We start from the raw sequence: 27,201 nt of genomic DNA, 5'->3' as shown, positions 1-27,201 counted from the left end.
AGCACTAACAGATACGAAGAAGTGGGGGTGAACAAATGAATGATAGATTGTTCTAATATGCACAATCAGTTCAACATCCACAGCCTCCGCAATACAATGTAAAACATGTTAGAAGTGATTGAAGAGTTTTGTTCCAGGATGAGATGGCCACCATTAGGCGCCATTATACAGCAGCTCTTGGAATATGATTAACAGCGGAGCAGACAGTGATGAGGGGAGTCGTGATCCTGAGACGGGCGGATCCCGTAAGGCTCCTCCTCCTCGTGGCTTGTCCGGCCTCTTGAAACGCACCGGTGCCACGGTGAGGTCACACACATTGGTCTACCTCCTCAGACAGCTCGGACACTCAGCTAATGGCAAAGGGGCCTTTTAAAGTGGCACACTTAAGCCAAACCCCCCCACCATCCCTACCCATAATGCCTTATTTATGGTCCCCTGGCTCACTATAAAACCAGCCTGTGTCAGCAGCTGGCTGTAGGACCTTCAGGGATTAATTCACTTCATGCCAGAACGTAGACTGCTCCCTACATTCTCCCTCATTCAATTCCAAACCCGCCAGGGGCTCAGTCTTCTCCATCACCATGACATGCACTACATCCAGAGAAAAAAATGTCTTTAGTGATAAGGAGATGGTTTCAAACTCATGCTAGCTGAGTGTGGACGTTGCCATCGCAGTGCATGGCTGTGTTCGAAACCGCCTACTTCTCCTACTGCTCCTACTCCTACTAACTTTAACTTTTTTTAAGTTCCCGGATGCATGCTAGATTCGGGAATGTTGGGTATGCATCATGAGGTCACTACTCATACTTAAACTACCCAAGTTAAGCATCTAGCATAACTTCGAACTTTGTTCGTCATTTGAAGATCCATTCTGACCAGTAAGTGCTTGTCAAATGAGCTAATATTATCCTGTTAGCCTAGTCGGTAGTTAGCTAACGTTAGCTTGATATGATACGGGGTGGACAGGTTGGACACATTGGCCAATGATGTTTACTGACAGTTACTTATATCTTTGTGTTTTCACTTTATTAAGATCAGATTCTGCTGGTAAAATTGCAATAATAAGGTGACTTTGACTTGACTTGCCCAAGAAAAAATTACTTGAGACTTGCACATGTGTGACTTGGTCCCATCTCTGGTACTGATCCCTTTGAAGTCTTTACTGGGGAACCCTCGCTGGACTCTTCTTTTGCCTTTTGAGCTTTCATTCAGCTTTGTCATTTCTGTCCTTCTCACTCTTTACTCTTATCTGTGAATATATTTTTCTTACCCCTCAGTCACCCTTTCATCCTTCCCTTCCCTTGACTCGTCTCTCTCTTTCTCTCTCGACACCTCCTCAGCTGAACTTCTCCACCGACTCAAACGAGAAATGATTAAACTTATATACTCAGAATCCAAAAGAAACACAGTTTCTCTCCAGCTTTTCTGTCTGTTTTCTATAAAATCTGTATAATGTTTCACCTGCTTTCATGTCTTAGTGAAAGTTTGGCTCGAGAAACTCCACAAACAGACGTTAGATCAGCCGTGAAGTGCAGAGTTGGAACACAAGTGATCATAAAGAAATCATTTAAGACAGAATGTAGTTATATCTGCTGGACTCCTTCCCATTTTCTCTCTGCCGCACCCTTTATATATCATCTTCCTTTGTCTCCCGTCACAAACCTCCACCTCCACCATCCTCCCCCTTTCACGCTTGGCCTTCCCTTCCTCCTCTGCATCCTTCCTTCCTTTCCTTTTTTCGCTCTTTGCCCCTTTTTCTGCCCCCCCTTCAACTTCACTCATCTTCCTCACTGCTGTCTTCAAGAAGAGCTCCCATCTTGAGATCTTGACAGCGCTCTCTAGACGGCAACCAGCCCTCCCCTGAGGGATTTGAACCGTGGAGAACAATGTGACGGGTGTCTGCCAGGAACCATGTGACACCCTTTAAAGTTTCCCATGGATGCCCTTTGACGGGCTGCGATCATGCGTCTTTCATGTGTGTCTTTTTGTTGCATCAGTTGGAGAAGGAGGCCTTGAATTTTTCTTAATTTGTTACAGCTCCCACATTTTTTTTCCATCACCTTGGACTTTTAATTTAGCGTAGAATTCAGTCTTAAATCATACTGGAGCATCCAGAAATCGAACTGCAAAGCAAAGGAAGCTGCACCTGTCTTATTAGATGAGTGTTTTCACTGTAACTGCAGTCTTTTTTTCACGGTTGATCAGTTGAATATATGAATTCTGTCAATTCCTGAGCGCAACAATGATTTTACACTAATAGTAACAGAACATTCCTATAAACTTTCCCCATAAATTACATTTACACATTTTTTTTTTTAATTGTTTTCCATTTAATTAGTTGATTTGTTACAGTTTAGATTGGTTTAGAATTGAACAGAGCAGAGATGTCGCATCTCTGTAAGCATTTGATTGTAAACGCACACAGAGCCGCAGTGTGCTCACCCTGTCAGCTCCTGTGCCATCAGGCCTCCATCCGGAGGGACGGCTGAAGCCACAGCTGCTCGGTTGGAGGATGTTTTGACAGGAGTTGGAGCTTTGTCTCCAGAAGCAGACAGTCGAGCCCGGGTGGGGGCCAGACAGTTGGAAATTATCTCTCTGCTCTTCTTTTTCTGATGCTCAAACATAGATAAGGAATGAATAATCCCGTGCCGTCCTTTTATCTCTTATCCTTAACTGTGGAAAATGACCACGGGGAAAGGTGCAACAGATAATCAGCTTCAGTTTGATTAGAATCCTGCGTCTGGAATTAACAAAGCAATTTAAGAAAGTTCAGATAACTTGTGCAGATGCACATTAATTTCATGCTTTTTTTTTATCTTTTCAACACCGATTCAAAGGAACATTTTTTTTCTAATTCTGTAGCATTTAAGTGATTTTGATCCCAACTTTATCACATAACTGGATAAATATCGTTGCTGCCTGCAGTATCTGTAACCTGACCAATTATAAATCAGGCCAGAGCGCCTTAGCATGCAGATCTTTATGCTAACTGATTTAAAAACGACTTAAAAAGCTACGTTATTAGAGTGCATAGGTGTTGGATGTGATTGATATGTGACATCACCAATACTGAAGCAGCAGGTTCCTGTTGCAGCTGCTGGAGGTTGATCCTGTTCTTTACAAATTAGATCAATCTGAGAGAGAAAAGAAGAAGAAGAAACTTGTTCGTGACCCAAAAATCTGCTTTCAGTGTTTCGACTTTCTCCTCAATCTTTGGTTTAAGAACATTTATTTGAATGAAACTATGTGAAGAATTTTTCAGGGGGAAAAATCCCCATCTGGTGGAGCCGCTGCCAGCTCGCAGACGTCTGAAACGTGGCCTGGACTCGGATCAGCAGCCAAAAAACACTGGCATGCACTTCTTAACTTTTTCAGAAGTTAGTGTATTTGAAAAGCTTGACAGTAGATTAAGCTGTAAGTAGAAGAAAATAGATCTACTTAAGTAAAGCACACCTACTTATTCTATACTTTAAGGGGTCATTTGTAACCTTATAACAACCACTGGAGCTGGGTGTTGAACTAGAGCAGCACACAGGTCCAAAAAGTGCTGAGCCAAGACCAAAAGTGAACTCCTAGATCCCCTTAACTAAGTAAGAAGGGACATAGGTGGACTTGGATCATGGATCGTGGACCCTTCTCTTTGTGGAAGTCTTTTTTAACCTAAAATCGCATGTAATTGAGTGTAAGAACGGCTAGAAATTGGTGGCACCATGAGAGACTTCATGCATGAACACGCGTGTGCGGCCATCTTGGAAACTAGAAACCTGAGGCTTCCTCCGGTAAGACCTTCGGTTCACTGCTGCCTTCACATAGAAAGTGGCCGTTGTCTTTAAAAAGGTTACGAGTGGGTGTATAAATGCGCTCGGTTACTTTCACCCCTAACCTGAATTATTCATCTTGAGCTGAGTAAGCACTGAGACCCACTGATTTACCACCTGTGAATGGTCCCGCCGGTCAGCACATTGGGGAGTTGGATTTGAAAGCCAGGAAAAGGTGGAATGGTGGGATTGGGACGAGAGGAAGCGTCTGTGCCCTGCTGATGCTATGGGTATTTCATGGTGGGCCTCCTTTGAATGCTTTGCCTTGAGAAGACGCAGGGAAGTCTTTGGGTGGCATTCACGGCTGCAGCTGGTTCATTGGGACCTTTGGTGCAGGACAGAGAGGGAGGTTGCCCCGGATTTCCTCTTATAATCTGCGGGACTTTGGAGATTTTAGCAAACAGATGTGAAGTTTAACAACTCAAACATCTGTTTTTTTTGCGAGGAGAGGTCAACGGTTTGGAGTGACGGGATATTTTTTTCAGGATGATGTCTGTTGCTGTTGATAAAAGAATGAACACATTTAGCTTTTGGTGTAATCTTCAGCTGGCTCTGAAGATTAGCTCTGTTACTAATGGGGAATGAAAAAGAAGCTTAGGCCTAATGCCTCTTGTGGTTCCCGTGCCGACCCCGTAGATGTTTATGTAAGCATAATTAAACGGTCTGCTGACCTTCAGGCTCACACAACAAAGGTAATCACTGAAAGAAACACAAAACATCGTAGCTCAGTTTTGCCACGTCTAACATGTTGGAAATCCTTTTTGGTTCCACTGAGTGAGCTTTGACTTCCAGTCGTGTGTCTTTTTAGGTCGTACTCACACCAGTTTCACTGTTTTTTTTGTATATGGATGTTAACCTTCAGCCTTTTCACTTCTCATCCATTTTACTGTTTTTTTCCTCGGCTTTCATCACCTCGTACTGTGATGTCACATCGAGCAACAGCTCCGTTTCATCATCTGTCCATTAAAGAAATAGACTCGGCTCAGAATGCTGTTGATGGAGACCTTAGCGCCACCTACTGGCCCGGCATTGCTTATTTCAGCGTTCGTGGGAGGCGTTCTGGTCCGGATGGAGACGTGATCCAGCGCTTTGATTTGGAACCAAATTTCCAAAAAACAAACCTGCTGAACTTTGATGTATTTCGGCGTTGATGAGTGGAGACTGTGTGATGATAACACAGAGTTGTAGGTCACAGTGAACATCTGCTTCCCATTCTTCATCCTCAGTGCAGTCATGGTAACAGCTGGAGGATTCTTTATACAAACAAGGCTTCAGCTGACACTTGTCAAAGATTTTCTTCTTTGTTGGAATCCCAAACATCTACCTCGATCTGTTCCTCTGCTTAGCTTTGTTTCTACACATATCTCCATGAGGCTTTCATGTTCATCTCTCTGCTGGGAGAGTCCAGAACCGCACCCCTGGCATTGAGGCAGTTGCTCAGATAAGCACAACATAAAAAAAGTCTTTGATTTAAAGAAACAGTCATAGCCAGTGTAAAAGTTGGGCTTTTTAAACTGTGGCTCAGCTTTTCTTGAGTTCAGTGCACCGTTATCCATAAAGTTCTGAACTTATAATTCAAATACATGAAAACATGCTTGTAATCATACCCTTTTCCTTCTATTCTTCCATTGGTGACCCAGGTTTAACTCAGATTAGCTCAATCATAAAGTCCGCTAGCTGGAACCCAGAGTGGTTAAAGGATCCCAGATACACTCGGTGGTTGTCGGCCATTTTGTTTCAAGTCTCAAATTGAGAAGAACCATCAAACTGTTTCTTTAAATCAAATCAAATTTATTTGTAGCACATTTCATGTAGAAAACATTTCAAAGTGCTTCACATAAAATAAAAGCATTGCAGCAGGGAGTGGAAGAAGCATTAAAAATACATAAAAGAATATGACGAGAAACAAATAAAATAATTAAAATGATTAAAAATGAGCAACAGTCCAGATAAATTAAAAGATAGCGTGCAGGTTTATATTCTCTGAACATATCACAGATGTGTTTTGGGCCTAAACCGTTCTGGGATTTGTAAACCATCAGCAGGCTTTTAAAATCATTCTAATTGTTTAAGTGAGAAGAATCTGGTTTTAGAAAGCTTTTTTATGTGCATCTCCCAGATCAAAAGATAAACTGACTGACTGACTGATAACCTTCTGAACACTTTGGAGTATTTTTGCTTTCTGATACTCAAACTGAACTTTAAAGTCTAAATGTTTCATCCAATGCATCTTGTTTCTGCGTCTGAACCCCTTCAAACAAAAACGGCAGACCGTCTGATTCCTGATGTTCATTGCAGGTTCGTAAAGGTTTCAGGTCTCGGCTGTAAAACCTTTCAAATTTATTTAGAAAATAAATCCAAGGATTCGGTGCATGCCGCCTTACTTTTAGTCGCAGAGCGTCGCACCTAAAGAACAGAAATAGGATTTTTTATTTTTCTCTCCTGCTCTAAATCACGTTTCTTTGGGTGGTCTGTAAAACTTGTCCTCCAGAAGCTGCTGCGGGTTGAATTTTTCATGAGATTGTTGTGTAGAGTCCCAGTTTAATGAATGCCTGCTGAACCAATGCTGCACTTTAGCTTCATTCCCTGGAGGAATTACTTGGAAAAGCAAATGTTTTTTTTTTTCTGTTTGCAGCTAATAAGAGATACATGGGTTGATATAGTAAGAAAACATTCATTTGATTTGTTTTATTTAATCTGAAATCTTGCTTGAAAATAGTGTACAAATGTGCTGCCTGTAGACATACTTACCTAGAAAGTAAATGGCAAAATGAAACCTATTCAGATACATGATGCTGAAACTTTTCTTTCAGAAAGTGTTGATGCTGATGGTTAAAGGGCACATTGAAATGGGTTCGGGTTAGGTTCATGTCTCTGCTGGATTCCTCGGTCTCCCCGGCATCTAAGACGCAGTTTGCTATGGAAATCAGACAGCAGCTACTCGATCTTTTGCTCTCAAAATTTCCCTGCTGTCGCAAGATGCCTCAAGTCCCATTTGCCTCCCTTTGCAATCCTGAAATGGAGGTAAAAAGGACCCCCTGCCTCTTGATGATAATGGATCCTAATTTGACTGAGATTCTGATTTATCAGATGCTGCTCCTACTCGAGCTGCAAGCATTGAATAGCTCTCTGAAAATGGGAACCATTACAAAGTGAGAGACCCATCCTTCACCCAGCAGTCACTGAGAAAGCAAAGGGAGAGCTGAACCGTGATGCCTGCCCCAGAAATTAGTCTGCTCCAATTTAATTTCCCTTCTCTCTCTCCCAGTGTCCCCTCCCCCCCTTTTATTTCTCACAGTTCGTCTTCCCCCCAGTCCAGGTCAGGCATAATTTGTCCGCTGGCTCTGGTCATAAGCATGGGTCAAACCATTAACTTTCCCTATAAAACCGGCTTTAGAATTATGATTTATCCACTTTCTACTTTACTGTAACCTCAGTCACAGCCCAAATCACTGCTGTGTCACGATTTCCTTCTCTCTTTCTTCCCTTATTTCCTTTCTCATCTGTTCTACTGCCTTTTGTAGTTGGTGTGAATGTCACACTCACAGCTGCTTCCTAACATACAAATTATTGTGACAGTCAGCTGATGTTATGTAGGCGGCATTGTGCAATTCAGTCTATTAATCAGGGTGTCTGAAGATATTAGAAGCATGAGATCAAGGCTGAGTTCGAAACTACATACTTCCATACTACATACTGCATACTACATACTTCCATTCTGCATACTCATTGATCAGACAGTATGCAGAGCGTTTACCCACAATGCATTTCGCTCCTGCCCGAGCAGAAATCAGTCGGCCTGAAGCTGATTTCGCTTAAGCTCTAAACTCTGTAAACTTTAGCAACATTTGAAACATTTTCAGGTGAGAAAGTAGTCGTTTAGATCCCCAACGTGTTGAAAGCCTGACAAAATACCGGCTATTTACAATTTTGTTCCCACGAATTCGGCGCTACTAAAGCTAGCCGCAGTGAGCAACGCACTTCCTGTTATTTTCACAAAATAAAATACCTGTTACCTTTTATCATAGGGAAAGCCATTACCATACAATTGGTGCTTTTGTTTTGAAAACAGGAAGTGAACCTACCCTCGTAGCTAGCTTGAAACTGCCGTTTTGACAGGAAATGACGATCTGCGACGTCACGTTACGTTGTATCTTGGGTAGTTTGAGTATGAGTAGTAACCTCATGATTCATACCCAACATTTCGGAGAATCTAGTATGCATCCGGGAACTTCTCGCTTACTCAAACTTGCATACAAACTTAGTATAAAAAAGTTAGTATGAGTAGTAGGAGAAGTATGTGGTTTCGAACACAGCCATAGTCACTACGGATGTTTTTTTCTGCACTGCATGAGGTTACCTGGAGAGCTTCATGCTCCCCTCTGAGGAGGCTTCTTCATGCCTCATACCCATCAAACACGTATATACCTCAACCTCGCCTCCCCTGAACATCTGAGAGAAGACTTCATTTGTTCTCGGATGTTCCTCCAAAAGCCAAAAGTTTGGGTCACGTGTTTTTCCTTTCCTTATTTCTTTTCATATCTTGGCTAAATCTACTCGAAAACTACTCGTTAAACTCGAAAAAAACTCTCCATCCAAACAAAGAAATAATCTTTGACAGAGGCCCCCATGATGCTTTGCCAACATGAAAAGACTGGAGCCAAGGAACTTGTGCAGATGTAGTTTTGCATTCTGACTGAACTTTGTTCATGAATATAGAAAGTCAGCCCTTGTTATCAATGATTAGTTTAGCTGAGCCCTCATAAAAATGTAAAAAAGCAAGTTGGACTCTAATACCTCTTTAATCCACTGCTGATAAGACGGCGTGTTCACCCTGCTGGTTTGAAAATCCCCCTTCTTTCCTCGCACTTTCATCTCAAACTCTGCCTATGATTCGCATAACCTGTTGGAAAACACAGCTCTTGTGGGCACCGGCAGCTTGAAACTAGTTTTCGCTTCTCCTGCCGAGTTGTAAAAGCACCACTGCAAGTTAATGGCCTAGAAGAGCCTACTTTATGGCCATGTTGACTCAGAGGAGGAATAATTAACAGGACGCAGTGCTGTCTGCGGTAAAGCCATCGACTCAGACGACCCTCTCTCCAAATCTTGTTGCCTGGTTACAGTCTCCCCAGGTGACTGAAAGTGCTGAATCATGGTGATCGGCCGTGAATCACTTAGACGAGTGTCCTGCGAGCATTAGTTATGATCGGTGGGATCACAACGTCAGATATGTTACAGTAAGTGGCTTGTCTGGCAGCTGAGATCTGTCCGTGGACTGACTGAATGGTGCGGTTTGATGGATACTGTTTCCTGTTAACCCTCAAGTCAGCAAGAGTGATGGAGCGATGGAGCAAGGTGTAATGGAGACGGCACAGGAGTGAATCTGAATTTATATCTGAGATGAATGGACTTTGAGATGAAACCAAGGAGAGAAATGAAGAATCGGATGTGCAGGAAAGAACCCGAGTTCTTGATTTTCTCTCTCACAATCATTATGCATTAACATCATCGCCCAACACTGTTAGATGAGATTAGGTGCTGTTTTCTCTCTGTTACATCAAAGCACTACAGCTGTGATGTTATGTTAGATTGGGAGGCGGTGGATATGTGGATTAGATCAGATATATCCGTTTCCCCATTTAGCTTTTTTCTTTTTTATCCAGGGAGATGAAATTGAACGTTGGGTGGGTGAGAAACTGAAAGAGCTTCATCAAAAGAAAGAGTTTGTGACAAGAATATTATCATAAAAGAAGGAAAAAAAATACATTTCCCTCTAAGAAGGTGATCCGATATGTATCTGGATGCATGAAGACAGTAGCCGACTGCTCCCAACCACATTAGCTAACACAGTTGTGACTCATGCCACAGGGGCACCAGAGCAGCTTTTTGCCCATTATGGACAACTGTGTCCATGTGCAATTCAAATTAGCACGCTCTCAAAAGATTGATGCATATGTAACTATTATGGACACAGTCTGGAACCCTGGCCTCAAACCTCTCAAGAGTTCATTATCATTTCATTTTGAAGCTGAAATCAGGTAAAAAAAAAAAAATAGCCCTCCTTCTCCCTTTCTCTAAAAAAAAAAAAAATAGAAAAACAGACTGAACAGGTATGGCTTGTGTGGAAGGGCTGCAGGAGAAAGCCTCTTCTCTCTAAAAAGAACATGGCAGCACAGCTTAGGTTTGCAAAGCTGCGTCTGAACAAACCACAAGACTTCTGGAACAATGTCCTTTGGACAGAGCAGACCAAAGTGGAGATGTTTGCTCATAATGCACAGCAGCACGTTTGGAGGAAACCAAACACAGCATATCAGCACAAACACCTCACACCAGCTGTCAAGCACGGTGGTGGAGGGCTGATGATCATCAACAGGACAAAGATCCCAAACACAGCAGCAGATCTGCAGCAGAATGTGTGAAGAAGAGAAGAATCGAGGTGTTGCAGCGGTCCAGTCAGAGTCCAGACCTCAGCCTGACTGAGATGCTGTGGTGGGTCCTTCAGAGAGCTGTGCAGAAACCAGAGCTGCAGACCTCAATGAGCTGAAGCAACATGGCTGTCAGAGGCTCACAGAAAAGAATTACTTCAACTTATTGCTGCTGAAGTTGTTTTTACAAGCCACTGAGTCATGATGGACTTTCCCCACATATTCTGCATTTTTTCTTTAGTTCTTAATGTCTTCATTCATGAAACCTTTCCCCTTTAACATGACCGTGCATACGCTCACACCTTTCATGGTGCTGAATGGCTTGCCATCAACAAGACTTAAGCCCATCTCTTCAGGCTGAAGCTGCTCTGTTAAACCCAATTTATTCCTTTGTAAGTGAACAGGCCGGCATCGATACGCTGATGTGCGCCAGCATGAAATTGGCCCCATGAATTAAACTGAGGCATATTGCCGGGCGCCGCGCAATCATTGCCTCCAGTGGCGCCTTAGCTTGAAATCGAAGAGCAGTTACCCATCTTGCTTTAAATGCTTGTGTGAGTGAGTGCTCGTATTAATAACAGTCGAATATGATATTACCATCTCTGACATTTCTGACCAGCAGCGCCCCTGGAAAAATAGAGATGCTCTATAAAACCGAAAACCAATTAAATTCAATCCGTTCCGTCGATGGATTCCAGTGTTTACTGTCTGCTTTGCACCAGTGTTGACACCCTGTGGGACCGCAGAGGCTCAGAAGAACTGCTACCGTTTCCAGATGGGATCTATACGAGGGTTTGTGGGCCGCAGAAAAGTTTGCATTTTTCTCTCATCGCATTCAGTATCTGGCACAGTTTCAAAAGGTTGGATTATTTTAAAGCTTAAACTCTTAAACAAAGAAGGAAACAAAGATAAATCTCATCAAATCCAATTTTATTGTCATGAAAGAGGACATTATGTCATCATGTGTCCAGAAACAGACTCTCAGACTCGCTCAGAGCTGCAGTTCTTCCCTCCTGCAGCCGGCTGAAGTGCTGCGTCTCTCTCCTGATGAATAAAAACATGCAGAAAGCGCCTGAACTCGGCACTTTGTGCTGGTGCTTGTGGCCTCTGAGAGGAGAACAGTTTAATCCGAGCCGGGTCGTGTCTGATTTGGCCTTGGATTCAGAACGTGTTAGCTGCCTCATAACGATGCTGTCAACACAAACTTTTGTGCAGAAAGCTAAATCGCGCTCAGTTTTTTTTTTCCTTTGCATAGTAACTCGTTTGTTTGTCACCACGCAGTCCTAATTTGGTCTCATTTAGCCCACTGACACCAAATGCAAATGCCAGGGGTTTGAGAACGAGCTGCTAAGTGTGGTGATATTGTATCGATTGGCCTCTAATTGCCATGTTTCTGCAGGTCTGTTTGCCTCTTGTCAGTGTCTCGGGGTTAAACCCTTGTAATCCAGGGTAAAGGCAACATTGGGCTAATAAGAGTCTGAGTGGCACCAAAACAACGGCCTCATGGACCTTCTGATCTTTTCTCTGCATCAACAGGATACCAGTGAGAGCGATTAGTCAGGCATCTCAGCTAATCCTCTCTTAACCTTTTGTGTTACCAGCAGAGGTCCAAAGAACATGCTTTTTCTTTCTCATGCAGACGCTCTCTCTATCTATATATATATATATATATATATAAAAAAGCCAGCGTCCAAGAAATGATGTGGCTCCATTAGGAAGATGGAGCTGTTGATATTAAGGAATAAATCAAGAGCTTCTAGTTTGTTTTCTTTGGTGGTTTTCGTCATGTACACAAGTCTCCCAGCCCACAACAATCACAGTTACAGCAAGGAAACAACAACTTTTGCAGAATAAACTGCATCTCCAAAAAAGAAATTACTTTTTTTAAGCATGCAACATAAAGATGGCAGCAGAGATGACTCTTTGTTCATTAAAGCACATCAAAACGTGTGATCAAATTACACAAACTATGCCTTCCCTCTGTGGTCAGACACTCTGCCCCATGGCGTTGATCTTTAGCTATATCCTAATGTTTATAAAACCATATGTTTTAGGGGACCGGATAGTGTAAAATTTTACACATTGGTAAAAAGTGTTAAAATTGCCACCTTTCGTGTAGGTGACCTGGGTTCAAATCCCCTGCATGAAAGGTACTTGCTCCAGTAGGGGTCCTTAGGAATAAAAGCTTTGGATAAAAGTGTCTGCCAAATGCATAAACATAAACAATATACTCCCAAATTAGTCCTGTGCCACATATGAGCAGATAATCATCGTTCAGATTAGACAGAAATATTGGAAAAATTAATGTTTTATTGTAAAAAATCACCTTACATTTCCTGGGAAAATGTGCATGGAAGAACTACAGATCTGTGCCTTTTTAAGTAGCAAAAAAAAACGTCTTTGTCACATCTTTATAAGAGTGCAAAAACCAAAAAAAAGCAGCAGCCTTGTGGCTCTTCATTAGCAGATAACATGAGCGCCGCTGCACGGCGGTTCACAGATGGAGCGTTAGCCGCTAGCACTGGTTAGCAAAGGCATCAGTCTCCCTCCTAGCCGACTGCGAGCCTTGGATCAATAGACCGGGCTTTATCATCTTCAGCATCCCGGTTCATTTTTCACAGCCGACAAAGGCTCCACCAGCTGCTCTCTCTTTGTCAGAGATGTAGGGCCCAGTTCACCCGCCTGATAAGATTACAGAAACTAACCGCCACAGCTGCTGCGCTCAGCGTGGACACGTATCCACGAGCCGCATTGTTTTCTTACGCTGTGTTTCACCACACTGGGGAATGTTTATTTAACGGGCTGGAGAGCCAGTCAGCACAACGGTCTCATCAAAGATGGGAGTCCCTTGACTACCCATGCTTAATTAAATCTTTAATTAAGACTGTGGCTTTTAATTAAAAAGTTGATCATTTTGGAGTGGGGATTGTTGGCAAATGAATTAGTTGGGATATCACGGAATACAATCCCTGTATTATCAACAGGGAGACGATATTTTATTGAGTCGGAAAGGAAAGGAACACCTGATTTGGTGGCTTTTTTTTTTTTTTTAGCTGGGAGAGACACTACAGGTGAATAGGGTAATTTTTAAAATAATAGATATTACCATGAAACTTCATCAGATGATTACTTATACAAGTATGAGAAAAAAATGTATTACAAGTTTTAGAAATGTGTATGTGTAATTATGCAAATTAGGCATTATCTCATTAAATATGCGCACATTTGCGAATATATCCGGAAAATAGATCTGAACATATGATAAAGCCAGGTGCAAAATTTTTTTTCATTTTGTTTACACACAAAATGAAAAGAAAATTACCGAGGGATTTCAGGATATCTGCTTTCATTTCCTAGGAAATCAAAATATACTGTCCATAGCCTAAAAAACATCGATTTTCGCCATATTTTTGGGTTATAATGTCATATAAATCAGGCCAGGAATGATTATCAACAAATCCTTCTGTAAATATCTTCAGAATACAGCTAAGTGTATAACTGGAAAGTTTGGTGTTAGTAGGTGCTCCATAGGCTGAGATATTGATACTGGAAAAATACAAAAAACTGATTTTGAGAAAACGGCATTTAAAGATTTAAATAGGGGAATTCAATACATTTTTATTGGAAACAATTGCTCAAAAACAGAATAAATGTTCAGGCCCTTAGTAATACTAATATTGAATAAAATAATCTTATTAATAAAGAATACAAGCTCAATACAATACAATAAAAGATCGCATATCAGTTCATAGAGACGTGTATGATGTCATTAACTCCCCTCGGTTTCCTAATGACAGTTTACGGTCAGGTGTGCTGCTTCCCGGTGGTTGTCAGTGTCAGGCTGTGTTCGAAACCGCCTACTTCTCCTACTACTCCCACTACTCCTACTAACTTTAACTTTTTTTAAGTTCCCGGATGCATACTAGATTCTCCGAAATGTTGGGTATGCATCATGAGGTTACTACTCGTACTCAAACTACCCAAGATGCAACATAACGTGAGGTCGCCGGTCGTCATTTCCTGTCAAAACGCCAGTTTCAAGCTAGCTACAACGAGGGTAGGTTCACTTCCTGTTTTCAAAACAAAAGCACCAATTGTATCGAAATGGTTTTGGGGATCTAAACGACTACTTTCTCGCCTGAAAATGTTTCAAATGTTGCTAAAGTTTACAGAGTTTAGAGCTTAAGGGAAATCAGCTTCAGGCCGGCTGATTTCGGCTCGGGCAGGAGCGAAGTGCATTGTGGGTAAACGCTCTGCACACTGTCTGATCGATGAGTATGCCGTATGCAAGTATGTAGTAGGCGGTTTTGAACACAGCCTAAGTCCACCACGTGATGCGTCGAAGCGAATCACGTTAGCAGAAACGAGCAGCAGCCAATGAGATTTTGTCATTAGCTATAAATCCTCTTTTCCTAGGGAAAGGAACACTTGATTTGGTGGCTTTTTTTATTTCTTAGCTGGGAGAGATACTTTCATCCCAGACTTTAAAGGGGAACTGCGGTATTTTCAACATTAAGCCTCTTTTCTGAGTCGTCTGAAATGTTTTAGAACCCCCCTCACCGCTTTTTTGATGTTTACTGCTGTCTCCGGTATTTGCCTAATTTTGATTCTTCTCAACCTGCTTCAGAACGGCAAGTCATGCGCATGTCCAAAAAGGTCCGTAAAAGCACAATAAACGTCCGTTTTCAAAATCATCAACTCACCGGAGTGGTTACTGGTGTGCACTGGTAATCCATATCAAATTTCGTTGCGAAAAGTTGCTTCTGTCGTGTTTTATTTGGCAGCTCATTCATGCTCGCACTATTTTCTTAGCGGTGGCGGAGTAATATCAACGAAAATACCGCAGTTCTCCTTTAAGGAGCGAACCCACATGTTGCACCCTTCAGGTCACCTGACGAGGGCCCACACCACCAAAGACTGGGGGGCCTCTGCACTTGGCCGTCCTCTCCGGGCTCAGATGGTCCTCACGGCCAGCTGGTGGCTCGCTGTCATCTCCAGCTGTTTCTCTTTCGTGCTCTGACCTGTCAGGACACCCTCGGCTCTGGATTCGTCTAAAGAGCTCATTGATCCACCAGAAAGTCCCAATGTCCTCCTGATGAGTTGTAAAGTTTTCCGCCCACATGCAGTTGGTGGTGGGTCTGCAGGATGCTGTTAACGGCATGGGAAGAGCAGCCCGTGTGAATGCGGCCATTCATTTCTAATCTGCAGGATTAGGCTTCCCTCCGTCAGCTGCTTCTGTCATTTAATGTACATTTTACCGTCGGGGCCTTCCCTCGCCGCGCTGGCAGGCTTTGTCTTGGATCTGTTTAAGGCAGTGTTGGTGTCGTGGGGGATTTTAAAGTGACAGCACAGATCCGATTAATCCTATTAGTCTGCTCCCTCTTCCATGTCTTCTGTTACAAATGAAGCAAAGACTTGGAACGGCCAGCTTTAATGGCTTCGATCCTGTTTGCAAAAGTTTGTTTTTCTTGAAATGTGTTTGATTCCCCCCCCCCCCCCCGAAGCTTTAGAAATGTTGTGGGTCTGAGGTCAGAGTCAAAGACTTCTCACATTAAGGATCATGGACGCTAAATCCTGAATTACTAGTTTGATCATCATTCTAAATGTTTCATGTGTGAAATGTTATGGGAAACAGGAAGATTTGATGAAAATTCTTCACTCTTCTGAAAACATTGAAAAAAGACTAATTAGTGATTCTCACAATACTTTTTGCTGACTTTCGATGTATAATTTTCTAAATAGTTTAGACTGATTACCTGTTACCCATAAAGACGGCTTTGTCTTGCCTCTAAAACAAGCCATTTATATTTTCATTTAACATTTTAAGCTAGCTCTCATCAGTCTGCTTTAAGCTTGGACAATGAAATTAGCCTTCAGGTCAGTGTTGATGCTGAAATTCTGAAGGCAGATACTGATGACCTGCATTATAATCGTGCATCTCTAAGCATTATAACTAGGGCTGGGAAACGATTAAAATTTTTTAATCTGATTAATCACATGATTTCCCTGATTAATCACGATTAATCGCATTTGTACGCAGAATCCAAAAATGAATTCAAAAGTAGCGTATAGCTTTTAGCATTTAGCTTCATTTTAAATGTGCTGCCATATGAATGAAAGTGCCATAACATTTGTTGTGCAAACACACTTTTAACATCAGCATCTTTCTGTAGTTTTTATGTAGAAGCCTCGCTCCACTGTCTGTTTCCTTGAATGACTTGCTGCTATCAGTTGTGTGTTTTGCCTTTAAGTGATATTTTAGACTGGAACTACTACGCTGAGAAGACAATTCAACTTGGCAGTGTTTACAGATGACTTTGGTTCTGTCGACTCCGCCGTCTGGAAGAACTTTAACATGAAAATGGCCGAGTAAAAGTTCCGTACCCTTCTCCATGTTTGGTGGATCCGCCGATTACTTTGTTTTCCGGTTCCACAGCAGACAGCAACAGACTTTTACAAAATAAAAGCCTGTGAGCAACAGAGTTTTACAATAATAAAATAGATAATAAAACAGGGGTGGTCGGTGGCGTAGTGGGTTGAGCAGGCGCCCCATGTACAGAGGCTATAGTCCTCGCTGCAGCTGGACCCGGTTCAAGTCCCGCATTGGACGGCCCTGTGCTGCGTGTTGTTCCCCCTCTCTCTGCCCCCTGCTTCCTGTCTCTCTGAACTTTCCTATCCATTAAAGGCACAAAAGCCCCCCAAAACTGTTTTATTATTATATAATTTTTTAATTATAAATACATAAAACATGCGTTAATGCACGATAAAATATTTATCGACGTTAAATAATTAATGCGTTAACGCGATAATAACGAGTTAACTCGCCCAGCCCTACTTTTAAGAAATAAAAGGCATTTTTGTTGGCATTTAAAAAGCTTACCTTAGATTTACTTTATTTAATTGTTCAGATGTTTAAAGTAACTAAGCCGAGTGTTTTGCTCGCCCTATAGTTGTAACACCTCTACCTTTGTGTGAGCCCTGCACATGCACAGCCATGTGACCACAAAGCAAACTGTCGTGATGCACATGTGCCGTTGGGCAGTTTCAGGCCGTGAACGTGCACCAATGTTCTTCAAAACTAGTCGTAAGCACGTAGTTTTAGGGTTCACATACTTTTCTACTGTTGCTTAATATTGCTCACGTGTAGCTAATTGCTTAGATCTTGGTGTCGTCAATGAGAGGACGTTCAAAAAAAGACACTAAGAATGAGCATGTCGACGCTCAGACAGATAAGGTTCCTGCTCGATAAAACACTCACTTATTAAATCTGGATTCTGATTAATCTCCCATTAAACCTTTTTTAATTCTTATTTTTTTATCAGCAAAGATGGATTTTTCTCATCTGAAGCCCGTTCAGAGCATCGCCTCCTTCAGCTAAAAAGACAGCTGTAGCTTTCAGCTAATTAATGCTACTTCTGCAGCCGCCACCCTGAAACTTTCTGCTGTCGGTTAATGAGACGCCGAGCTGCACGCCGAGTAAATCCTGCCAGAGATCCTGCGCTGATGCATCGTTCTGCAGCTGCCTGAAAGCTTTGTTTTTTTCCAGTCGAACAAGGTGAAGAACTAACAGCTCGACGTGCAAAACAAACACGAGTTTCAGCTACGCTTTTAATGCTTCAAATCGATATTTTGAGCTCATTAGTTATCAAAACATTTCAGTGTCTGAAAAACAATCAATATCATCAACGTTTCTCGTTCTCATGCTGCAGTTACAGTGAGTTAATTAGACTGTTTTCTTTTAATTATTTTAATGTTGATTGATATACTCACTGGAAAAAATGCCCCTCCAAAAATAAGTAAAAAAACACCAAATACAAGACGTTTTTGCTTGAAATAAGCAAAAAAATCTGCCAATGGAACGAGTGAAAATCGGCTTGTCAAGATTTCTTGAAATAAAATGTGATATTTGGGACTTTTGAGTTAAAAGTGATCTTGAAATTAGCTTAAAAACCTCTTCAAATGTCAAAAAAAGCTTGTTTCATATGAAATCCGACTCAAAACTATTTGTTTTCAAGGCTTTTTCATTTAACAAGATATTCCAGATGTATTGTCTTAAAACAAGTCCCTATATCTGGCTGAAATGGTACTTGTTAGGCAGTTGTGTCTTATATTAAGTGTAATGAGATATTTTGACTAGAAATGAGACAAATATACTTGGTAAGACTTTGATTTTCTCCAGTGCTGGATCAAATTATTTGCACTTTTAGGAGGGATTCGAATGCTGCCGAGTGGAAACAATAGTTTTAAGAGAAGGTACAACACTGGGGAAAAAAATCAAAATCACCAAGTATATTTGTCTCATTTCTAGTCAAATATCTCATTACACTTAATATAAGACACAACTGCCTAACAAGTACTATTTCAGCCAGATATAGGGACTTGTTTGAAGACAATACATCTGGAATATCTTGTTAAATGAAAAAGTCTTGAAAACAAATTGTTTTGAGTCACATATCATATAAAACAAGAGGTTTTTAAGCTAATTTCAAGATCACTTTTAACTCAAAAGTCCTAAATATCACATCTTATTTCAAGAAATCTTGACAAGCCGATTTTCACTAGTTCCGTTGGCAGATTTTTTTTGCTTATTTCGAGCAAAAACGTCTTTTATTTGTTGTTTTTTTTTTTACTTATTTTTGGAGGGGCATTTTTTTCCAGTGAGCTGAACGGTGGAGCAAGAATCGGGGAAAGTTTTCAGCAACTTTCCAGTTCAATTTGAGCTCAGACCAAAAAAAAACAACTTGAATTTTCCTTTTTGATCTTATTCTCAAAGCTCCCTATCTGGCAATCCCTTCGCTTCCACCCGCTGCATCAGAGCACAGAGCAGCGAAAGTCTGCCCACAATGCATCCTCACAATGCCTCCCCACTTCTCTGGCTTAAGGCTGAGACAGGCAGCTTTTCCAGGCGGCACACCCGACCATGAAAGGCAGGGTGCATCGCAGCATAAACAGCTTTGCTGGCAGCCCAGTCAGCAAGCCACAGTCCTGTTATTGAGTCTCAGAGACACTCCACTCAACAAAGCCACACTGTGACCTTTCAGCCCCGTACAGTAGTGGCAGATATCGAGTGAGTCTGCTCAGAGGATGAAGCTCATCTCAGACTAAATTTCAGCCTGCTGTTATTTCCTGTCTCTGGGGGGTTATGGGGGGGCAGTAAAGTTGTATTGCAGTGTTTCTCTCTGTGCTTCTTTCTCTGATTGATTTACAGCACTTTGTCAGAGACTAAAGGATTGGAGATGTTTGATCCCTTTATCTGAGTTTCTCCTCTTTTTCGGTCTCTCGGGCAGGATTCTGCAATATTCTCTGGGTCTGTAGGTCGTCTTAATGATGATGTACTTTTGATTACAGGCCTGAGCCACCATCTCAGGAGAAGAAGAATCTTTTTATCTTAGTAAAACCGCAATTACATCCAGAAGTTGAGTGCTTTCTCACACTCTCAACTTCATATTTTCATATTTTTGCCTTTTGTTTTCCCTCTGACATCGGTTCACATGCCCCCGACGCTTAGATACGGGTCTTTACGGAGAGGGTCACACATGTGGCGCTTATTGGGTCAGCGGAGCTCTGTGGAGGCCGAGCGGCTGTGTTGCATGTCACTGAGATTAGCAGGATTGCATACGACAGGTTCCTGGTCTTTAGCGAGGCTGCCTTGCTCTGGTTTTCGTGTCTGGGGTTAAAAGCTGGCTTATTTTATCTTGTGATGGATGAAAAGAGTTAGGCAGCTATTTCAGTCATTTTATTAGGCATCGGGTCATATTTTGGACGAGACTCGACATTTCCCGCGTTCATTCTGCGCGTTAAAGGCCTTTTCTTTGTAAACATGCGCATTCTTTTCTTTTGATCTCGTCCCAAAAGAAATGCAATTCCGACTTTTAGAGCCGACCGAAGCACAAAAATGTTTTGGAAAAAGCAAACTCGTGGGGTTTTGTGGAGCCTGGAAACAGTTGCAGGTTTGACCTTCGGAGTTTCAGAGATAAGACGGTCCCCAGGAATTTCCTGGCAAAGGTTTAGAGAGTTGAAAAGTGGAGCCCAGAGTCGGGTGTTCCCCCCCTGCTGCTCCTTCATTCACAGGCCATTCAGAGGGAAAACGTGTTAATTACTTTCCTCTGTTGGAGGCCGGAGGAATTTAACGCTAAGCTCGGAAATTAGTCTGCTACATTAGGTCGAAATCTGCTCTTGATACCCTCCTGATAAGATGACTCGATAGAAAGAATAAAGCTACATGTCCGTGTTGTGTTCATGAAACGTGGCCAAGGCTGAAATTCATCATTAGGAGCCGTAGTTGCAGGTAGTTGCGAGAGCCAAACGTGTTGTCCTTCATGTTAAAAAGATTGCACAAAAACCTCCGTGTTTGGGATGCAAACCGAGCCTCGGAGGACTTGTTCGCTGTTGTGATTGTTGATGTTTGGAGATGGAAAAGATCAATAAAAGCAAAGTATGAATACCTTTGGGCGGCCCGTTTGGCAGTCATCAGATGCAGGTGTTGCACCTCAGCAGTCAATAGACATAAATTAAAATATATCAGTTTGTATTAACAGTAGTGTGCAAAAAGCCTTGAGTCTCCTGCGTTTCTTTATTTCCAGGAAAACAGGAAAAGGGGCGCATTGATTTACTAACACGTGTGCAGATATTAATGAAAATCCAGTACATGAGGCGAAAAAACAGGGTTTATAAAAGTGTACGAGTCGATATCTGCTCTGAGTTCCTTTCTCCTCCAGCACAGCCTGAACCCTCTCAGACGAGCTTTCTGTCCTTTCTTTAAGGAGTCTTCAGGAATAGTTCTCCAGGCTTCTTGAAGGACATCCCAAAGCTCTTCTTTGGATGTGGGCTGCCTTTAGTTCCGTTCTCTGCCAACATGATCCCACACTGCTTCAGTAATGTTGAGCTCCGGGCTCTGGGGAGGATTCATCCCTCCATCAGACCTGCTGCCACTGATTTTCAGCCCACTTCTTGTGTCCTTTGGCACAGCTCAGCCTTTTCTCCCTGTTTCCCTTCCTTAAGAACGGCTTCCTGACAGCCACCCTTCCATGGAGCCCATTTCTGATGAGGCTTGGGCCAACAGCAGATGGATCAGCTGAAGGTCCAGATGCATCTCTCAGCTCCTGTGTCAGGTCTTTGCTGGATGTTTTCCTCTTTCTTAAGGACATCACTTTCAGATCCTGTTCATCTGCTGGAGATAGTTCTTTAGGCCTGACACTTCTTCTTCTTCTGTCCTCCACTTGTCCAGTTTCCTCAAATGTTTTAAGGACACACTGCACCCCATGCTGAGATATGCCAAGTTTTCAGCTAACAGCTCTTTGGGAATCACCTTGTTGCTGCAGAAATCCTGTTTTCTGTCTGTCACACTGTGTTATCTTTGCTGTTTTTCATAGAGGAGACTAAAGAAAAGGGAAATAAGAAAAGAAATGTGTTTGTACAACTGTCTTCTTGTAACAAAGTGTCTAAAAAATCCAAGGACTCAGGTCAGCTGGTCCAGTCCAGAGTCCAGACTAAACATGGAGAAGCAGCATTTAGCTGTTATGCTGCAAACAAGTGGAACAAACTGCCAGTGGAGATTAAACTTTCACCAAATGGAGACATTTTTAAATCCAGGTTAAAAACATTTCTGTTCTCATGTGTCTAAGCATGAAATCTGCACGATATCTTTGAATTTATCTGGACTGTTGCTTGTTTTTAAATTCATTTAAATTATTTTACTTGTTTCTCTTTATATTCTTTTATGTATTTTAATGCTTCTTCCACTCCCTGCTGCAATGCTTTTATTTTATGTAAAGCACTTTGAACTGTTTGTTCATGAAATTTGCACAAAATTTTGTACATTTGACTTGATTTTGATTTAAAGAAACAGTTAGCTCTTTGCTAGATTGTCTGCCTTTCGTTGACACAGCACTGGTTCATTCCTTGAGTTCGGGGCCTTTTTATGCCTGAATGAAAATGTTGAGGTACAAAACATCTGTGTTCCATCATTCAGACAGAAAATGTACAGCGAAATAAAGCATGGAAAGCACCCGAAAGTATTAATAACCTGCACAGTTTAAGGAGTAATCTACCTCAAACACTGGAAAAAATCAAAGTCTTACCAAGTATATTTGTCTCAGTTCTAGTCAAAATATCTCATTACACTTAATATAAGACACAACTGCCTAACAAGCACTATTTCAGCCAGATATAGGGACTTGTTTTAAGACAATACATCTGGAATACCTTGTTAAGTGAAAAAGTCTTGAAAACAAATAGTTTTGAGTCACATTTCATAAGAAACAAGCAAAAAAAAAACAAGGTTTTTAAGCTAATATCAAGATCACTTTTAACTCAAAAGTCCGAAATATCACATCTTATTTCAAGAAATCTTGACAAGCCGATTTTCACTCGTTCCATTGGCAGATTTTTTTAATCTTATTTCAAGCAAAAACGTCTTTTGTTGTTTTTCTTACTTATTTTTGGAGGGGCATTTTTTCCAGTGAATGAATGAGGATTAATGCGCGTACGAGTGAATATCCGCCTAACTCCATAAACTGTTTGTGCTGAGAGCAGTTCAATTTAAATGTTTAATATCTCCACATTTTCCACTCATGATATCTACTTTGGTTAAACGTGCAGAGCGAGTTGTTGTGAGCGTGTTTGTTCGGCGTGCCGTGAGGAAGTTGCACTGATGGCAGCGCTGTTTGATGTGAGCACCGCGGGCACGCAGCACACAATAGCATCGCAGTAGCTGAATGATACGAGGCCGCCGGGGGCCGAGGGGCCCGAGCCACCGCTCACCACTGTTCTTTGTTCATTGTTCTGAATAATACATCAGAGACGCATTAGTTTGATTCATATTGCTGATGGCTCTGCTGTGAGCTCGCTTTTGGCTTCGCCCTCACTCATCACACTCTGTGTTTTTATCTGGGTTGAGTCTGTTTTATTCGGGTTGCCCCGCCGGTGTCAACGGCGCATTTGATCAATCCGCGGACAAAGCAGGCCGGACTTTAAACCACTCCATCCTGCGGGGCCATTTCCGGCCGCGCTGATGGAACCAGGTCACTCGTTCACAATGGCCCTCTCACGCTCATCCATCTTTTCCCCCCCTCTCTCTTTTCTCTCGCTCTCTCTCTCTCCATAGTAACCGGCTAACCCCTAGCAACCACGACCGGATACAGAGGCTGAGGCAGGAGTTCCAGCAGGCCCAGACGGTCCCCGACGACCCGGACGACCGCAGGAGGACCTACAGCTTCGAGCAGCCTTGGGTGAGTGTCTAAACTCAAAGGAAGGCTTTACTGTCGACCTCAACCCAGACCAGGACTGCAGAGCGAGCACCTGACCGTACCTGTGGCTAACCGGAGTACGGTGCTAACCTTCACTAACCACAAAGCCAGACTGATGATCCTCTCCCACCTCAGGATGGTCATTAACCTCCATCAGCCTTCCTGGCTAATTAATTTACTGACTGCATGCAGGAGTCCTCCCACCTCCTGACATCACTAACCCCACCCATCTGTCACAACCCGCTCTACTCATCCATCGTCCCCGTTTCTGTTTGTCAGTCATCCACATGGACCCGCCCGCCGCCTCACGGACTCTGGGGGTGTCTGCATCTCGTGTATCTGAGTGTGTGGGACTTTGTTTTTAAACCCCCTGTGTTTTAACTGTGCCTTTTTACAGTTTAAAGGCAGGGCTGTGTGCATTTTAACTGACATGTATTTAATTCAGAGCTTTATTGGGTAAGAACGGGGGGTAATTAGCGTATTCTGAAGCAACAAAGGGTAATCCTAAGCGAACAAATCCGAAGGCCTTCAAAGTTTTTGAGGTGATGAAATTGCTTGTCATATTTTTAGTATTTATTTCAGTCCTCTCTGCTTCTTTGCACTGCACCTAAAGTGTACTTGGTTTAACATTATTTTGAGCTACAAACAGTCAGCCGTAGCAGATTTTTAGGTCTTTTTTTTTTGTTCCCTAATTGGCAGCGTCTCAGTGTAACGAGTATTATGTTTTTGTTTTACAAACTAAACCAGAAAATGTTTCCTACGTTTGTGAAGTGTGGGACAACACTTATTTTTATGGACTCATGCATATTGTGACACAGTTTACTCTTAAACGAACACATTATCACTCAGCAGATGTGACTGCTGTGTAGTTTGGTGACAGGTAGCACAAACGTGGGTTGTCCCAAACTGAACAAAAGGGGTGTTTTTTTGTTTTTTTGTTTACCCCACATGGGGGCTTTTTACACGTGTTTTTTGTGTATTTCTGTATGAACACTTTTTACTGCTGGTACAATTTTCCCACTGTAACTCTTCGGTGTGCAATGGGAAAACATTGATTTATAAATGAAATGATAAAGTGAGAGCTCATGAACTTGATCACTTGTGCTCGGGCCATTATTTCCCACTAACACTGTGTCGTGTTATTGAGTATTTTGGTGACTGTTGTGCGTTTTAATGGGTTCAGTGGAGTGTGGCACATTCCAGGAGGACGGTGTGGGAAAGGAGAGCGCAGGTCATCTCTTTCTTTTGTCTCAACAAATGAGCGTAATCTCAATTAAAGAGGAAGCATTGTGTTTGTCCACGTCAACCGCGGAGCATTCGCCATTGTTCATCTCGTTCATGTTTCCCATGAAACCTCAGTGTTTGGCTGTCCCACACTCTCAAAATGAAAGGTTTCATCAGCTTCAAAGGAGACGTGTGGTATGTTATCGAGCAAATGTGTTCATAAAAGGCCCTGCACCTCAAAGGTTTTAAATATTAAAGCTAATTTAGCCTTAAAATAAAGAGGAAAAACCCATGAATTACGCTTCCACAGTGGTTTCGGTCTGTATTACCCTCCAATGATCGTTCTTTTTACGGTCTACTTCGCTCCGTCAGAGTGCAGCTTACACTCAGGCTTCCCGTAGTAATTGCATGTTATTACACTGGTGCCCTGGTCATACTGGTGGGGCCATATGGAGAACAGCAGAATGTGTCTTTGAAATTCAATTACAGTCCGTGCATATATTACATTTTGTTGCTTCATCTGAGTGATGTGCTGCAAACCTCAAGGAGTCGGTGTCCTTTTCCTTGATTCACCTACAAACTGCCCCACTTACAGTCTGTGCCAGGACTCTGCTGCTGCCTGCTTCCTCTGTGTGATGCAAACAAACGTCCAGTAGGTTTCAGTTTGTTCACGCAGTTTAGCTTTACAGAGATTAAGATTTGTCCAGTGGTTCCTTTAAGCCTTTTGAATAAATGAACAGCAATTCTGAATGTGCATTTTAAGTTTATTTCATATTTAAAACGCTCCTCATTTCTTCACATTTAGGCAGAAAAGCAGGACTAAGACGCATAGAAACGTGTGCTAACAGAAATGTGGATGCAGCATAAAGGGCAAAAAATTTAGTTTGAAAGTGAATATCTGCTCTGAGCTCCTTTATCCTCCAACACAGCCTGAACCCTCTCAGACCAGCTTTCTGTCCTTTCTTTAAAGGTAGGGTAGGAGATCCTGGATTTTGAGTCCAGCGAAGCTGCATTTTGAAAATACACAGGTAAAAAGTCCCAACCCTTTTCTTCACTTTCCCCCCGAAGCCACGCCTCTAGAGTACATGAACGCACACGAAGGTGCACGAGCGCTGTTCTGACAGCAAGCATCGATCGTTGCCGTATTTAGTATTTAGTTTATGCTAACTATACGTTTAATAATGCTAGGTGCTAGCCAAGCTGGCTCTAGTTTAGCTTCCTGCCAAGCTTCTGGACGCGTAATTTGTTCACGGAGCAGGGTACACACATTTTTGTGTCAAAACTTTTTAATTAATTGGTTGCAATGGGGGTGTGAAGAGTATTTCAAGCAATATGTAAAAAAATGTTCCAGAAAAAGAACCCCTACCCCGCCTTTAAGGAGTCTTCAGGAATAGTTCTCCAGGCTTCTGGAAGGACATCCCAAAGCTCTTCTTTGGATGTGGGCTGCCTTTTGTTCCGTTCTCTGCCAACATGATCCCACACTGCTCACTTTTAAAATGATCAGGTACTGAACATGAGTGAGAAGGCAGGCGATGTCCTCAGAAAAACTTTGACAAACCCTCAGAAAATCTTGGCAGCTTTTGCTTTAGACCTCTTTAAAGGATTTCACGAAGCAGAATGTAAAGAACTGAGACAAAAAAAAGACTTTTCAGACGTTTGAAGATCAGCTTTTTGCCTGTTATTTCCAGCCAGCTGCTCGAATCATCCCCGTGGGGCTCTGCATAACTCTTCAAGTTTATTTGCTAAACAGCAGATTTGTCAGTCTTTTAAAGAATCAATGGATAGTTGGAATAAACTGCAGCCCTGATCTACACTGAAGCGTCCCCTCTTTAAAGCGAGGGAGCTGAATCCAGAGCCCTGTTGGTGTCGCATCACACTAATTAGCCGGGTGGCTCCGAACAGCCGTATGGAAGCACAAAGCACGTTGATGTCAGCCTTCCAATTAGGCCTGCGCCCTCCACCTCAGACTCCCCCTCTTCCCCTCACACCTACGTCCAGATAAACTCCAGCTGTGATTCCATCCTGTCGTCCATTTTTAACACCATTCTTCTTCCATATTTAGCCAGGTTCCTCGGGTCGATGCGATGCCTCTTCTCGACAATAGATGCCCTCCTCTAACCACAGCCGGTATTAGATGGGACGCTTTTAAAGCCTATATACGGGGAGAAATTATAACAAAAATACACGGCAACACAAACAAGAAACTGGGACATTAGAGAAACAAATTAAAACCATTGACAGAGAGAGTTCTATCACGATAATGATCCCCAAAAACGACAAAACTTGACTATTTTAAGAGCTAAATATGATAAATTAAGAGCTTAATGTGGCATATTATGACCAAGGAGGAAAAGCAAGTGAACTATTAGCCTGGAGAATTAAGAAAACCCAGGCTGAAAGGACAAGCCACAGCATTAAAACAAAAACGGGTAACTTAACGATTGACCCCTCAGAGATAAATGCTAACTTTAGAATAGAATAGAAAAA

General features: G+C 42.3%; 1 protein-coding gene across 8 annotated transcripts in view; it reads left to right on the top strand.

Moving 5' to 3' along the window:
• pard3ab (par-3 family cell polarity regulator alpha, b) overlaps positions 1 to 27,201 on the top strand; it is a 316,394-nt gene that overhangs the window by 274,152 nt on the left and 15,041 nt on the right. For all 8 annotated transcript variants that reach the window (XM_075482726.1, XM_075482725.1, XM_075482724.1 and 5 more), the window contains one exon: positions 23,349 to 23,472. In XM_075482726.1, coding sequence (XP_075338841.1) covers positions 23,349 to 23,472 — 124 coding nt within the window. The remainder of the gene's footprint in view (positions 1 to 23,348; positions 23,473 to 27,201) is intronic.

The sequence above is a fragment of the Odontesthes bonariensis genome, chromosome 14, assembly GCF_027942865.1.
Source record: "Odontesthes bonariensis isolate fOdoBon6 chromosome 14, fOdoBon6.hap1, whole genome shotgun sequence".
Taxonomy (NCBI): domain Eukaryota; kingdom Metazoa; phylum Chordata; class Actinopteri; order Atheriniformes; family Atherinopsidae; genus Odontesthes; species Odontesthes bonariensis.
This window is presented reverse-complemented; position numbering and strand designations above follow the sequence as displayed.